The 15000-nt window shown below is 42.2% G+C and overlaps 1 protein-coding gene across 5 annotated transcripts in view; it reads right to left on the bottom strand.

Annotated features, from left to right (window-relative positions):
* Positions 1-551: 551 nt before the first annotated feature.
* Positions 552-15000, bottom strand: part of LOC123946625 (cationic amino acid transporter 3-like) — a 245849-nt gene continuing 231400 nt past the window's right edge. For 2 of the 5 annotated variants that reach the window (XM_046012214.1, XM_046012213.1), the window contains exon 2: positions 3640-6032. In XM_046012214.1, the coding sequence (XP_045868170.1) occupies positions 3957-5756 (1800 nt within the window). In that variant the 5' untranslated portion in view covers positions 5757-6032 and the 3' untranslated portion in view covers positions 3640-3956. The other 3 variants (XM_046012215.1, XM_046012216.1, XM_046012212.1) reach the window with 3 other exon arrangements.

Raw genomic sequence — 15000 nt, 5'->3', positions numbered from 1 at the left:
GCTTCTAGCCCCTCGTCACATCCCATGGGAAGAGATGGTGCTGGACCAGGGGAGGTCATGTCATGAATTCTCCTGACCCAGGACTGTATTTTCTATGTTGCTCTTTGGATGAACAACACTGTTCTTACTGCTGGATTTAGAGGAAATAAAAACTTACTCCTTGTCCTTAGAAATACTCCACTGGGAAGGAACATACAACACAGTTACCATAACTCAGGCATAGCCACACAACAGCAATACTACAGGTGCCTGGGCACAGTTCTAGATATGGGGTCCAGACAGCTCTGGATGGAGAGACATTCTGCTTGCCGAGGAAGTCGACCAGAAGATACTTGAAAGGAGTAGCACATGCTGGCCAAAAGGAAGGAGAATTTTCTGTACCAACAAAATGCGTTAGTCTCAATTCCCTTGAACATGAATTTATTAAATGCTCATTAGGTGCCTGGCCTCAGCTGGATGCTCTGGGAGTGAACAGGATACAGTACTTACCCAAGATCTATAATCAGGGGCAATAAAAAAAAGAAAAGGAAGACACAGACAATTGTGGTATGTAATTTTTTTAAATTTCAGATTTATTGATGTATAGTTGACATAAAATTGTGACATATTTACAGTACACACAGTGCTAATTTGATATACATATAATTATGAAGTGATACATTATGATTTGCCCACTGTGAAAGCATTCACAATGGAATTTTAATCTACATGTTTCATTAGATGAAGATGAGTGTAAAAAGAGTGCTTTTTTTCCCCTCTCTTCAACTTTACACACGAAGAGCCTTCATCTGGAGCTCTGGTGTTCAACATATGGTTCCTGGACGAGCTACTCCTGGGAACTTGTTAGAAGTACAGGTTCTGGGCCCCACCCAGACCTCCTGAATTCCAACACTGAGGACAGGGGTCCAGCAATCTCTTTCCACAAGCCCTCCAGGTGCCATGGCACCCCTGAAGTTTGAGAAACACTGAGCAGAATACTATTCCTAGCCACTCTCCATACTGCCCTCTTTCACTGGGACCTTGAATAATGAAGTGAAGACATAACACTGAGCATACCTGGTTAGCTTCTTCCAATGTCTTGTTGGTTTTCTTTTTTTTTCCAGAACGAACCTGCCCACTGGACATATGAAATCCAACCTGCTCATACAGGAGAAAAACTAACTAAAAAAGTCCCTCTCCTGTGGTGGCAGGCAAGGGACACTCAGCACTACTTGTGATGAGTAATTCTGTTTAATTTAATGATGAGGGATTAGCAAGTCAACAATGGTGTGGATCTACACCTGACAGTTTAGTCAGCTGTCACCATGTCATGATTATCAATGGGTTCCTAACATAGGAGGGGGAAGTGGGGTGTTATTTATTGGACCTCTACAGCTCCAACAATGGGTTGTAGTGATAAGTAGGCAGGTTACAGGTTCAGATCATTTGCAGTAAGGAGTCCTAGTTGAGGGAATAACAGGACAGAAGAACCAGAGGAATCCTAGAATATTTTAAGGAAATGTAACTTGAGAAAGGGATCAGTTGTGACCTCTCCTGCTACACATAACTAAGCAGAGCATGGAAGGAACTGAGTGGCTTCCTCGAGTCACATTGCTAATTGTTGTGGAAACAAGCCCAGAACCCAGGACATGTGGCTTTCAGCTGTGCACTTTCTGAGCAGGTGGAACAAAGCAGACAACAGTAGAGAAACTTTAATGTCCAAGAATGCAGATGTTGCTAAGAGAAATATCAACCCAGGGATTTTCAGCATGGACAGTGGGCTCAAAGTCAAAGTGTTTTGTGTCCAGGGGAGAGCTCTGCCTCCAGTCACTTGTGCATGTTCTGTTTTCCCCCCACACAACCAAGGCTCAAGCTACACAGCCCGCTCACTGTGCTCTGAACACAGCTTCATTTTCCTGTGCTTCTCATCCTGGTGCTCTCTCTGCCTGCAATCTCTCCCTGCTGCCCAGATGTGGCAAATCTCATCCCTGAAGTGAGCCAGCTCAAAAGCCATCCCTCTACAAGTTCTCCTTTAATTTCACCATCAACCCTCACCTCTGTACCAGGCACAAATGATCATCCTCCATGCTGAATTCCCAAGATTCAATTATATTCAGTTATATTAATTATGACAACACGTTCTACTTTGTGTTACAGCTATGCTTTACCTTTTGTATTAGAATATAAGCTCCTTAAATGCAGAAGCCATATTTCATCATTTTTGGCTTTTTGCGGTCTTCTTCTAGCTTCTTTTTCTTTTTATTAATATAAATATAATGAATATGCAGTGTTGATGTATTACTCAGAGGTGCACAACACACGGATTCAACAATTTCACACATTTCTCAGGGATCATCAAGATTAGTGTACTCTTAATTCCCTTTATTTAAATCACCCATTCCCCTACCCATTTCCCCTTTGGCAACTACGAGTTTCTTCCCTTTAGTTAGGGGTCCAGGCTGTTGTGTTATTTATTTATTTACTTTGGTATTGCATTGGTCTCGTTTTTCTTTTTCATTTTGATTTTTTTTTGTTTCTTTAATTCTCCTTAAGACTGAAAACATGGCATTTGTTTTTCTCAGACTAACATATTTAAATTAGCATTATACCCACCCAGTTCAACCACGTTGTTACGAATGGCAAGATTTCATTCTTCTTTATGGCTGAGTAATAGTCCATTGGATGTACATATAGACCATATCTTCTTTATTTATAGATGCACACCTCTGTTCCTTCCATATCCTGCATATTGTAAATAATGCTGCAATAAACATAGAGGTGCCTATATCTTTTCAAATTCATGAAGCAAACCTCTTTTGTACAGAAAAGGAAACCACCAATAACAACAAAAAAAAAGGCAACCTACTGAATAGGAGAAGATATTTGCAAATAATATATCAATAAGTGATTAATACTAAAAATACATAAAGAATTTCTACAAGCCAATACAAAAAAAAACCTATTAAAAAATGGAGAGAGGAACTGAATAAATATTTTTCCAAAGAAGACATACAGATGGCCAACAGATACATGAAGAGATGCTTAGTGTTACTCATCAGGGAAATACAAATGATTATTATATGTTGGCTAACTGAACATAAAAAAATTAATATATAAACTCTTTTAAATATGCAATCAGATGTCACTTCACACCTGCCATGAAGGCTAAAATCAAAAAGAGAAGAAAAATAAGTGTTGCTAAAGATATGGAGAAAAAGGAATCTTCATGCACTGTTGGTGGAATGTCAATTGGTGCAGACCTTATGGAAAACAGTGTGGAAGATTCTCAAAAAGTTTAAAACAGCACTGCCGTATGATCCAGTAATTCTGCTACTGGATGTTTTTTTCTTTCTTTCTTTCTTTTTTTTTTTTTTAGAGTCATTCACTTTTTTTTAATTTATTTTTTAGGTGTAACAGTATTAATTGTTTTTGCACAACACCCAGTGCTCCATGCAATATGTGCCCTCCCTATTACCCATCACCTGCTTCCCCCAACCTCCCACCCCCGCCCCTTCAAAACCCTCAGGTTGTTTTCAGAGTTTTCTTAAGTAATCTCTACATTCAATGTGGGGCTCAAACTCACCAGCCTGAGAGCAAGAGTCATGGTCTACTGACTCCACCAAATGTATATCTCCTTCATTAGTGAATATTTAACTAAAGAAAAGAAAAATATTTTATCAAGTTTCTTCTAATACCAATTCTGTAAAAGCCAGTAAGCAGCTACAGACACAATTGAAGAGAAGAAAGTAAAAATAAGGGTGGAGGGGAGCAAAGACACATCCTTCGCTGTACCATAAATATGAAGCTCTATTAGTGTTCCCACACCAATATCTCATAGGAGCTCATATTCCCATGTGCTCAGGAATACTTCCCATTATTTTGTAGGGGACCAAACTGCATTCAGGTGTGATGATTCAAGCCAAATATGTACTGGTACTGCTGAGTTCAAGGTCTAGTGTTTGGGTCCATAAGCAGGGTTAAGCTACCAGGCTTTGCTGGATCCCAGAGCAGAAGTAGATAGCAAACCCAATCAGCATCCAGACACCAAACTTTAGCCAGGTGCCAGCTGACATCTGCATCATAAGGCAAACATTCACAAAGATATTCAGGAGTGGGAGGAGAGGCAGAGCAGGGACCTTAAAGGAAAGGGGAGAGGAGTTCTGTGGCTGTCTCCAGATGACCCCAGTGATCCCAGTGATGAGCATCAGGAGCAGCACAACCACTGTGATCGGCCCTGCATCTCCAGAAAGCAGACCTGGCCAGTGGGCCAGCACCAGGCAGAGGACAGTCATCAGCAGAACAAGCAGTGAGGAGCAAACATAGACAACCCGGCCAGAGAGTGGAGTGGGGGTGGGGCTACCTGGAAAAAATAGTCCTTGTAGAGTCAGCTTCTCTGCTGCAGGTGCAGTCTCCTCCTGCATCTGTGCTACATTTCCCCCATTCTCCTCCTGCAACTCTTTTTCATTTTCCTCCTTCCTCCTCTCAATTTGGTACCTGACGGTAAGAATGCAAAAAGCTATCAGGGAATAAGATACAAGGGTCCCAACTGACCTCAGGTCCAGAAGATCAGTGAGTCTAAAGAAGAATACCATGATTGCTGTGATAATGCCAAGGATCAGAATGGACAGGGTATGGCCATATGTGCTGTCAGTGAACCGGGAAAGGACTGGGAACAGGAGACCATCCTCTGCCATTGTGTGTATCATCCGACGTATGGGAAACATAAAGCCCCAATAGATGCCAACAAAAATACTACAGAAAATTGCAAAAACTACAACATAGTAGGCAGGGACCCAACCAATATGGAGAAATGCCTCAGGCAAGGTACTCCCAGGTTGAAGCTGGTAGTAAGGAACCATAAGTGTAAGTGCTGCAGAGACACCAAAATACAACAAAAAGCAGATGAACAGTGAAATCACAATGCCCATGGGGATGGAACGCTTGGGATTGTGTGATTCTTTGACTCTGGTAACAATAATGCTGAAACCTATAAATGCATAGAAACAGGTAGCTGATCCACGGAGAATCCCTTGGAAGCCAAAAGGCATGAATCCTCCAGAGCCCAGAGGGCCCAAGCGAGAGGTACCATTGAGTCCGGCCTGTATGTAGTCTTCTTCTGTGAGCTTCCAGTTTTGTAGGTGCCCCTTAATGAAGGCAGAGATGATGAAAAAGCTGAGAACCAAAAGCTTCACCAATGTAAACACTTCAAACACTCTGAGGAACCCATGCCGACTTACATATTTCAGTTCCATGAAGAAAAACAGAAAGATGACAAAAAAGTAGCGTAGATTGTCTGCAATGACTTGGGGAACATATTGTGAGATAGTCTCTTGCTGGGCCTCAGAGATCCGGTTCCCAACGAAGACGTCAAAAGTTAAGATCCAGGCCTGGACCACAACGAATGTATCAACAGCAAAGGAGAGGATGAGATTCCAGCCAGTGATGAAAGCCCAGAATTCACCTACAGTGACATAGATGTAGAGATATGCCGAGCCAGAATGGGGGACCCGGGCACTAAACTCCGCATAGCACAGCCCAGCCAACAGTGATGTTAGACCTGCCACCAAAAAGCAGATCACAATGGATGGTCCTGCTTGATTCCTGGCCACCTCATTAGCCAGGAAGTACACACTGACACCCACTGTGTTGCCCACACCCAGGGCCACTAAATCCAGAGTGCTCAGTTTTATGCCAGATTTAAACTCATACACTTCTTTCTCCAGCAGACGTCTGCGTACCAGGTTTTGACCAAACCTGTGAACCACCTGACGCAGCATTCTAGCTGGAATTGAAGAAGATTCTAAGGATCAGAGAGCTGTAACAAGCCCAGACAGCCAAGGGTGCTGGATCTGGTTATGTAAGGCTGAGTTAAGCCAAGTTGGGTGGGGACTGCTGGGGTCCTTCACTCAGGCTTCAGAGCTGCTGCTTCTTATTTCTTCCTTTATTTTTCCTTTTAAAATTTTTATTGGATATTTTAATTTTTTTAATTTAATTTTATTTTATTTTTTCAGTGTTCCAAGATTCTTCTGGTATGTGCTATCCTTCCAGAATGCCTATGGAAACAATAGATATTTACTGAACAATGGTGTTCAACCAATCAACTGAGAATCAAAGTTTGCATATAACTTGTTGCAGCCCAAGTATCACAGAAACGGACACCAAAAGACACCACAGAAAATTAATCCTGCTTTCCCTCCAGAAAAAGTACCAAATACCTCCCAATATTCTGGTTTTGTTTTTGTTTTTGTTTTTTAATTTATTTTTCAGTGGACTCCATGCCTAGCATGGAGCCCTAAATGGGGCCTGAACTCACAACTCTAGATCAAGACCTGAGCTGATATCAAGTGTTGAAGTCTCAACGAACTGAGTTACCTAAGAACCCCAACATTTTCCTTTTTTACACTCCACATAACATAATCCTATGTGAGTTCATGAGTCACATAGCTTCCTTTGTTAATTAGGTAGTAAACAACAGGATATGGATGTACTGTGCAAGAATTCACATGTGGGATGTATGCCCACTGCTTGAGCATGAGTTATGACACCTTAATTCATGGACTAGATGCCTCTTTGCAATTACAGACCCATTCCTTATATATCATCGGAGTTTAAATACCAATATTAGTTCTCTCTGCCTTAAAACTCTTAGCCCCAAAATCTGCTACCCAAAGTTACAATCACTTTGGCCCCCTTTTCCCCATTCCACATCATCTATTTAGCTCTACTGATGACCAAGAATATACAATCCACCCCTTCCCTTCTCCCACTTGGCCCACTGGGGCACTGTGAACTTAGAAGAGGAGGGAGAAAGGCACAGGACCTTCACCACCACCTGAAGGAGAGGACCAGACTGTCTGGGAAGGAAACAGTGGAGAAATGGGGGCAGCAGCCAACCCATGATCCATGACTGAGAAGGGAGAGGAGACAGAGAGGCTATATTGTGATTTCTGGCATTCAGTAAAACTCACCCAAAACAACCAGACAGAAATTCACTGCCTTTTTCATGTCCTCAAAATGACAGTGTGATAGGTAGGGGAAAAAGAAATGAATCACCTAGCTCAGCTGCTCTCAACCAAGCAAATTCCTTTCATCTCTGTTGGGGTCCATTATCAAAGGAAGGAGATTGAGACAAAGTGAAAGTTATGCAAAGCCTTACTCTATACCAAGCACTAGAAGTCAGACTGACCGGCCAGGGGAACAAGACTGAGACAAAGTGAAAGTTATGCAAAGCCTTACTCTATACCAAGCACTAGAAGTCAGACTGACCGGCCAGGGGAACAAGACTGAGACAAAGTGAAAGTTATGTAGAGCTTTATTCTATGCCAAGCATTAGAAGTCAGACTGACCAGCCAGGGCCCCCTCCGAAGAGAGTGACCCCCCTCCTGATCTCACAGGCTGGTTTTATAGGGCATAACTGTAGACCCAAGGTATGTGGCTTCTATTGTTAAGGAGTTTACTCCCGGAATCGATACCCAAACCATACCAGGAACTCCTGGGGCATTTATTCCTGGAATGAAGTCTGTGGATGTAAACAGCAATATGGCTACCTAGGCAATATGGATTTGCTCTGGCTAAGCAGACCCTAATAGTTAAACAGGTTTTAACATTAAATTGGCCCTAACAGTCTCCTCCTTCTCTGGGTTCCATCAGAGAAGGTGAACTCATTTGTGCAGACAGTCTCCTCACTGGTCACACTGTGCTCTATACACACCCTATGCCATCTGGGGTGTCAGCTGCCAGGGGCCTGGAGAATCTGCCCTGATCTGTGAGCTTGTATTAAGCTTGTATTAATTCAAGCTTGTGAGCTTGTATTAAACTCACAAGCTCACTCACTTGTGTCTCCCTATGAATTTTTCAGAAGTTACTTTTAACTCATGCAGATGTTATCTGAATGTTTTCTTAATGAAGGAATCCTGTGTGTGATTCCTTCTTACTCCTTCTCTCCTACTTCTCTTCAGATGCCCCGCTCCACAAGGGGTGCAGGGCTCTGGATGAACAATTCACAACAATGCCCAGGAAATGAGAATTGGAGAACAGAGTAAGCAAAGTCATGCAGCCCCCACTCTCCTCCCTACTCTTGCTTCAGTCTTAAGAGAATTTTGCAAAATGTTCTCAGAAGTTTTTTTTTTTTTTAAGATTTTATGTATTTATTTGACAGAGAGAGATCACAAGTAGGCAGAGAGGCAGGCAGAGAGAGTGAGAGGGAAGCAGGCTCCCTGCCGAGCAGAGAGCCCGATATGGGACTCGATCCCAGGACCCTGAGATCATGACCTGAGCCAAAGGCAGCGGCTTAAACCACTGAGCCACCCAGGCGCCCCTCAGAAGTTTTTAAAGACAGAAATATCAGTCAAAATTGGAAAGTCTACTCTATAGATGATGAAAAAGAACCCTTGGGTTATGGGCCAGACCTTCTGTCTACAAATCCATCTAGACTACTTATTTGCCACTCACCAGTTCCAGTGCTATGATTTACAAACAAGCACAGGAGATAGATAGTGAGTGTCAATTCTTAACTCATGGGAACTTTTTACATTGAGGTTTTCCCAACCCACCACCAGGCTTCATACCCTTCCAAGGCTCCACACACCCCTTCCTTCATACTCTTTCCTTTGTTCATAATATGATCTGTGCTTATTCCTCCAGCCCCATCCCCTGCCCAGTTCCTGCTCCAGTAGTGAAATTCAACACTCACACTGTTCCCTTGCTTCTACTCTTTTCTTGGTCCCTTCAATTAACTAACCCTCACTTCTCTTTCAGTGCACTGCTCAGCAGTTGCTTCATCAGGAAGCCTCCACTGAACCTTATGCTGCCCTTCCTACGTGCACTCCTTGTACCTGGCTTCCCCCATGTGTCATTGATCTTACTGTATCCAAATTCCACGTCAGCTGCTGGTCTCCTCCATCAGACTGAGAGGAAGGTACTCAACAAATATCTGTTGAACAAATGACCATGCTGAGAAAAGAAACCTGACAGGGGCCATAATCTGGAATTCTTATATACTGGACATTGAGACACTTACTTTGTAGCCAAGCAATCCTTATAATTCAGGATCATGTAGAGATATACATGGTATTACCTTCTTTATGGAAGGCGAGCACAATGGATAGTGTGTTAGATGTATACTGTGATATAACCTTGACTGCCCATCATGCATGGCAGGTATGAGTCACACTGGGTGATAAAGAATCAGCCTTTGAGGACACTTGTTTAAAAATATTGGGTTCCTGGAGGTTATTGGCAACCAACCACCCACACCAAGTTAGAGAATCCCTACTTTTTTGAAGGCATCATGCTGAGGTCCTATAATCCAGGTAGGATATCCTGGTAGGTTCTCAATTTGAGGGATGGGGTGGAGGGGCATAATTTAGATACCTGGAGACATTTTACAACTTTAGATCCTCTCCCTCTGGAGATTCTTGTCTACAAGCCCTGTACTTCCCATGACTGCCCTAAATCACCCAGCTGACAAGAGATTGTCCTCAAGTTCAAGGGGAAGAGATTCTAAAAGCTTCCTTCACAAGAAGGCAGTGCAGTTCAGTAGTTAGGAGTAAGGCTCTGTAGGTAGACTGTTCAGGTTCAAATCGCACCTAAGTCTCATACCCAGTGACTTGTGGTTAAATTAGTTTACCTCTTGGGGCTTTAGTTTCTGCAACAGTTAAATGGGAGTAAAAGTAAGTACCTCACAGGCCAGCTGTGAGGAGTAAGTGTAATGATGTCTGTATGTATGTAGCTAGGTGCCTAGCAAACCATACGGACTTAATATCATGTACCAAGTACGTAATATTAAAAATGGTCCAAAGTAACCAAACACTGCAATCAACCAGTCTTTATAAATGTGCTGGCTCAAAGTCATCCACAAAAGCTTGAGCTTCTTAGTTCTCCCTCATGAGAAACTGAAAATAGTCCCATTCCTTATGACTTACCTTGAAATGCTAAGGACTCTAATTAGACACCTTCATCCAAGCTGGTGCTGGGGTGCATGGGGATCCTAGGCTCACTGCATTGAATCAGGCATCTAGAAATGCAAGGGTCAATACATTAATAATAACAGTATCTCTATCTACAGATGCCTCATCTGGAACAAGCAGTGCTGAGTACTGTAGAGAGAACAACAATGAACACTTGGTCAGAAATGTTCGATATGAACCTTGGCCCTTCCTCATGATGACATGAACAGAGGTAATTTCTAATTTCCCAATATCTCCATGACGCAACCACTAGGAACCTTACTTAACCTCCCTCACTGGATCAGCATGAGAATTCCCTAAGAAGTTACAAACTAATACACCCTGCTGGTGGCAGTGTCACTGAGGCACCATCTGAAGCACAATCTTAGTGGTATTTAGAATGGACACTGTAGTGGTTGAATAGGTGAATGTATCTGAAACAAACATAAAACATGGACTGAAGCAGCATTTGTTAAATAACTAAAAAAAAGAGCCTCTAGTGAGGAGGGGAAATGTGAATAGAGATAAGGATGAAACAGGATAATAAAATGTATTGAAAAGGGGCTAACTGGGTGTAATAAAAAAAATAAAAATTAATAAAAAGGAAGAAAAGGGGCCTGACAGGAAGTGATGTTGCAAACATGCCATGACTAAGGGAGGGACTGACTCCATTCTGTGAACTGCAGGTTCAACAGAAGATTGCAGGAGACAATGTTGTTGGAGCACCTGGTATAGAGCCTGGTAAATGACAGATATTCAGTTGATTGAAATTGAAAATGGAAATGGAATCCTGTAATTGCCAGGATATGGAGAATACAAAGAAGGAATACCTGCTAGAAAGAGGGTGAAGAACAGGAAAGATGGGGTACCCCCACTACTAGTTCCTGCTGAACCCAATTCCTCTCTCTTCCATCCCCTTCGAATGTCTTTGGAGGCTCTTGTAGTGGGAACTAAGGCTGCTTCTCTCATGTTTTTCTCTATGGGAACCATCTGCAGCCATCTGCCACTCAACAACACAACAGTGGTTTTTAAGATTTGTGAATCACAGACCCCTCTGAGTGGGTCACTTAAAAAAAAAAAGTCATACACTCTTCTGAAGTGCATCCATGGACACTGAGCAGGAATCCTAGAGGAGGACCATCTGAATGGCAGGGTAAGAGGGGGTAATGCTTTACAGTTTATTTTTCCTTCAACTGTGTAGTGCAGGGTGGTCCTTGTGCTATTCCCTCATTTTATGAAGATGAGGGAAAGTGGGCCTACAGAAAAAGTATCAAGATTCCAGAGAAGCAACCCGAAGAACAAAACATCTGGGAATTAAATAATCATTTTTTATGACTCCAACAGGTGCAGGCAGGACAAACAAATGAACAACCAAATATACACAAGAGAAAGGACACCCATGTTTGGAAAGCCTGAGAGAGTCTACCACAAATCCAGTTTGTAACAACACAGAGAAACATCATCTTCAAATACCATGTTCACATTCTCACGCAATAATCTCATTTTCATGCAATAATCTATGGTTATTCCAATGGTTTATATTCAGTCCAAGCTCTCTGACCCAACTGTCAGAGCCCCACCCTAATTCTCCCCCTACCTTCAGATACATCACCTCCTTCCTAACTTAGTTCCTCACATCCTGACTTACCCTTCCTGGGATGAGCCAATGGCCAGAGCAAGTGACCTCCCCTGCCAGGGATGCCCTACTCACTCCTCTCTGGCCAGTCTTGACCCTGCAGTCTCTCTTAGCCCTATTCTACAACTTTCCTGCATCTAGGAAGCCTTTCCTAAGCCACACTGACCTATCCACATCTCCAGCCTTCCTCCCCTTCCCACTAGCTGTTACTGCCCATCCTGATGGCCAGCTGAAATTAATTTTCCCTGTCAGCTGGTGACCTGAGTGTGTTCCTCACATTCCTTTATATTCTAAGAGCTTCCAGAGGGCAGGGACAGGATCTAAATACCTCCTCCTTCTGGATTCCACACTCCCATCTCCAATCCTCCCTACACAGGACAAGGATCTGCTCATAATTGTAACAAGCAACCAAAAGAGGCATTTAAAACAGAGAAAATGAATATATAGATGTATTGAATAATGACTATAACTTGAGATTCCTTGAAGAAGTGTTGTTTTGTTTTGTTTTGTTTTTGGAAAGAGAGAAAGGGCCAAAGAGAGGTATAAACAGGAAACTAGAACATGCACTATCATGTATTTCAGGAGTGTCCTGAGGACATTTCCTAATGAGGGTCCTGGGTCTGTGAATCTCAGATTCATGGGAAATAGTCTCTCCCAAAAGAGGTGCTTGCTCATGGGAGGTGATTAAAGAAACGCAGGCAGGGGCCAGGAAACATGAAGCAGCTTGTATGGATTCCATAATGACCCTGGTTCCTCCTTCCCTCCCACCTCCTCCTTGTGTTTCTCTAAGTCTCTGAGCTGCTTCCAACTCCAAAACAAAAGATCCATCCCATGTTTCCTGGAAGAACTCCTGTCAAGTCCAACAATCCACTCCCTGAAGAGGAGGCTGTCTTGTTTTCCCAGCCTTCCCCACCCACTCTCATTAGTCTTAAAGGTCATTATGTCCCCTCCTCTGTCTCTAATAATGGTACTGAGCTCACTATGGACCTTTCCTTTTCAAAACGTTTTTCCAGGGCAGTAACTGCCACGGAGTTAATGCTCTAGCCAATCAGGATGTTGGCCTGGGGCCTCTACTGAATAGTTTCAAAGATAGTGTGGGTATCAATTGCTTTGAAAGAAGTTTGATGAAGACTTGAGAGGAAGGCTAATGATGCCATTAAATAAGTGTTTTCAAGTTCTCAAAGTTTCAGAGACATGGACTATAAATGCACCTTCTCCAGAGATTATATTAATCCTCTCTATCCAAGCACAGGTCTTTCTTACTCCCAAAGTGTATAAATACTCTCGTCCTCCTTAAAATTTCAAGACAAGAATTTCCAGAGCCATCCTAACCAGTGGCTCCAAAAAAAGCAAGGATGAAGTCTTTTGGATAGATGGAGTTTCCCAGAGTTCCGAAGTCCTAACTCATGCAGCCTTGGATTCTGGTAAGAGACAATCAGGAATATAAGAATAGAGGCTTTGCATTAAGGGCAGGATTTTGAAATAATCCTAAGTGTGGTGCATGCGTAACCAGCACTTCCATCATGGCAACAGTTCAGGAAAAGATAGGAAATTAAATGAATGAAAGCCACCATGGAAACTGGGCCTGAGTCTCATATTCAAGGGAAAAAATAGTTTACAAAATCAAATGAAATATGTAATTTTCCCATTTTCTCTTTTTGTTTGTGCCTTGTCTAGAAGAGTGTGGCCAAACATGGTCTGTCATGTATTAATTCAACAAATAAACTGCTCCCTATTTAGTTAGTACTATGGATAAAGTAAGGATAAACAAAACCTCCTCCATGCATGTTGCTTGTATTTTTGCAGTAGGGAGAAAAAGAATCCAAAAAACATATTACTAACAGGTTTATATATTGTGTTATTAAATTGGTAATTGGTGCTACAGAGAAAAGGAAAGCAAGCAAATTGTAGGATGTCCTCTGTAGTGGGTGTTCTGACTTTAAAATGGGTGGTCCGAGACAACTCCCCTTCACATTGTTGTACAACTTTCACCACCAGCCAACTCTAGAACTTGTTCATCCTCTGCAGCTGAAACTCTGTACTATTGAGCAGTAGCTCCTCATTCTTCCCTCTCCACAGCCCCTTTCAAACACCATTCTATTTTGAGTCCCTATGAATTTAACTAATCAATGTACTCATGTAAGTGAAATCATACAATATCATCTTTTTGTGACAGGCTCATTTCACTGGGTATAATGTCTTCAAGGTTCATCCATGTTGTAGCAGATATCAAAATACCCTTCCTCTTTAAGGAAGAATAATATTCTATTATGAATAATGCTGTTATGAATATGGTATACAAATATCTTTTTGAGGCTCTGTTTTCAATTCCTTGGGATATATACCCAGAAGTGGGATTGCAGATCACATGGTAATTATATATGTAAGTTTTTGAGAAGTCACATTACTGTTTTTCAACAGTGGCTGTCCATTTTATATTCCCACCAGCAATGCAAAAGCAACCCACTTTCCATTATCCTCTCCTTTTTAATAGCAGCCATCCTAATGGGAGTGAAGTGGCACTTGGCTGGTTTTGAGAAATAACAAGGAGTCCTAGGGGGTGAGGATACAGTGAGTGGAAAGCAGTAGGGAGTAAAGTCAGAGAGAAAGCAGGAACCCAGATCCTTCAAGAGGGTCTGAGAATCACTGTGAGGACATTGCCTGTCACTCGGGTGTGATGGAAGCCATAGAGAAACTGAGAATTTCACATGTGGTGTATCGATTTTCATATTCATTTCATAAGATGATGACCAATTGCCTTAACTGAAGCTGCTCATAGTCTAGATTATCTCCAAGCAGGACTCCATCACTTGAAAATCAAACAAAAGTCATTTTAGTGTCATTCACTACTTTAGGTTTTTCCCACCAGTACTGTGGATAATCAAGAGCTGACTTGGGGATACACAGTGCTTTTTTCTGGAACTTAGTGAAATTAAGGGCTGCAAAGACACAGATAGGTAGACTCTTAGAAAGGGCACAGAAACCATGTGAATCAAACACTCACAAGGGCAGAATTAAATAGATGAATCCAGTCCCAAGCCCCAGATACCTCGGCAAGGACAGCCAGAAATATCTGAAATACTCAGAGCTAGAAAGAAATATATCCTCAAAGGGAAGCCTGAAAACATGTTTCTATGAAGCAAAAAATACCTCTCATAAGCTCACCTCTCTGGGCAACAAGGATGAAAGGTTCTCCATCCAAATAAAAAGTCCAAGGAATTATATAGTTTCTCAACTACAAATAATCTGGCATGAATGGCTGCCTAACCAACAAATATAAATTTTAGAAAATATATGCTTATGTGTGTGGAGGGGGTTGGTGGGAGATGGAGGGTAGAGGAGAGAATCATGGGACTGTCCCTCTTGGGAAAGGATGAGAGATAAAAATTAATTTTCACGATGGTATTTTAGGATTCCATTGGCAGTGAAGGGAGAGAA

Source organism: Meles meles, chromosome 7, assembly GCF_922984935.1.
Source record: "Meles meles chromosome 7, mMelMel3.1 paternal haplotype, whole genome shotgun sequence".
Taxonomy (NCBI): Eukaryota; Metazoa; Chordata; class Mammalia; order Carnivora; family Mustelidae; genus Meles; species Meles meles.
This window is presented reverse-complemented; position numbering and strand designations above follow the sequence as displayed.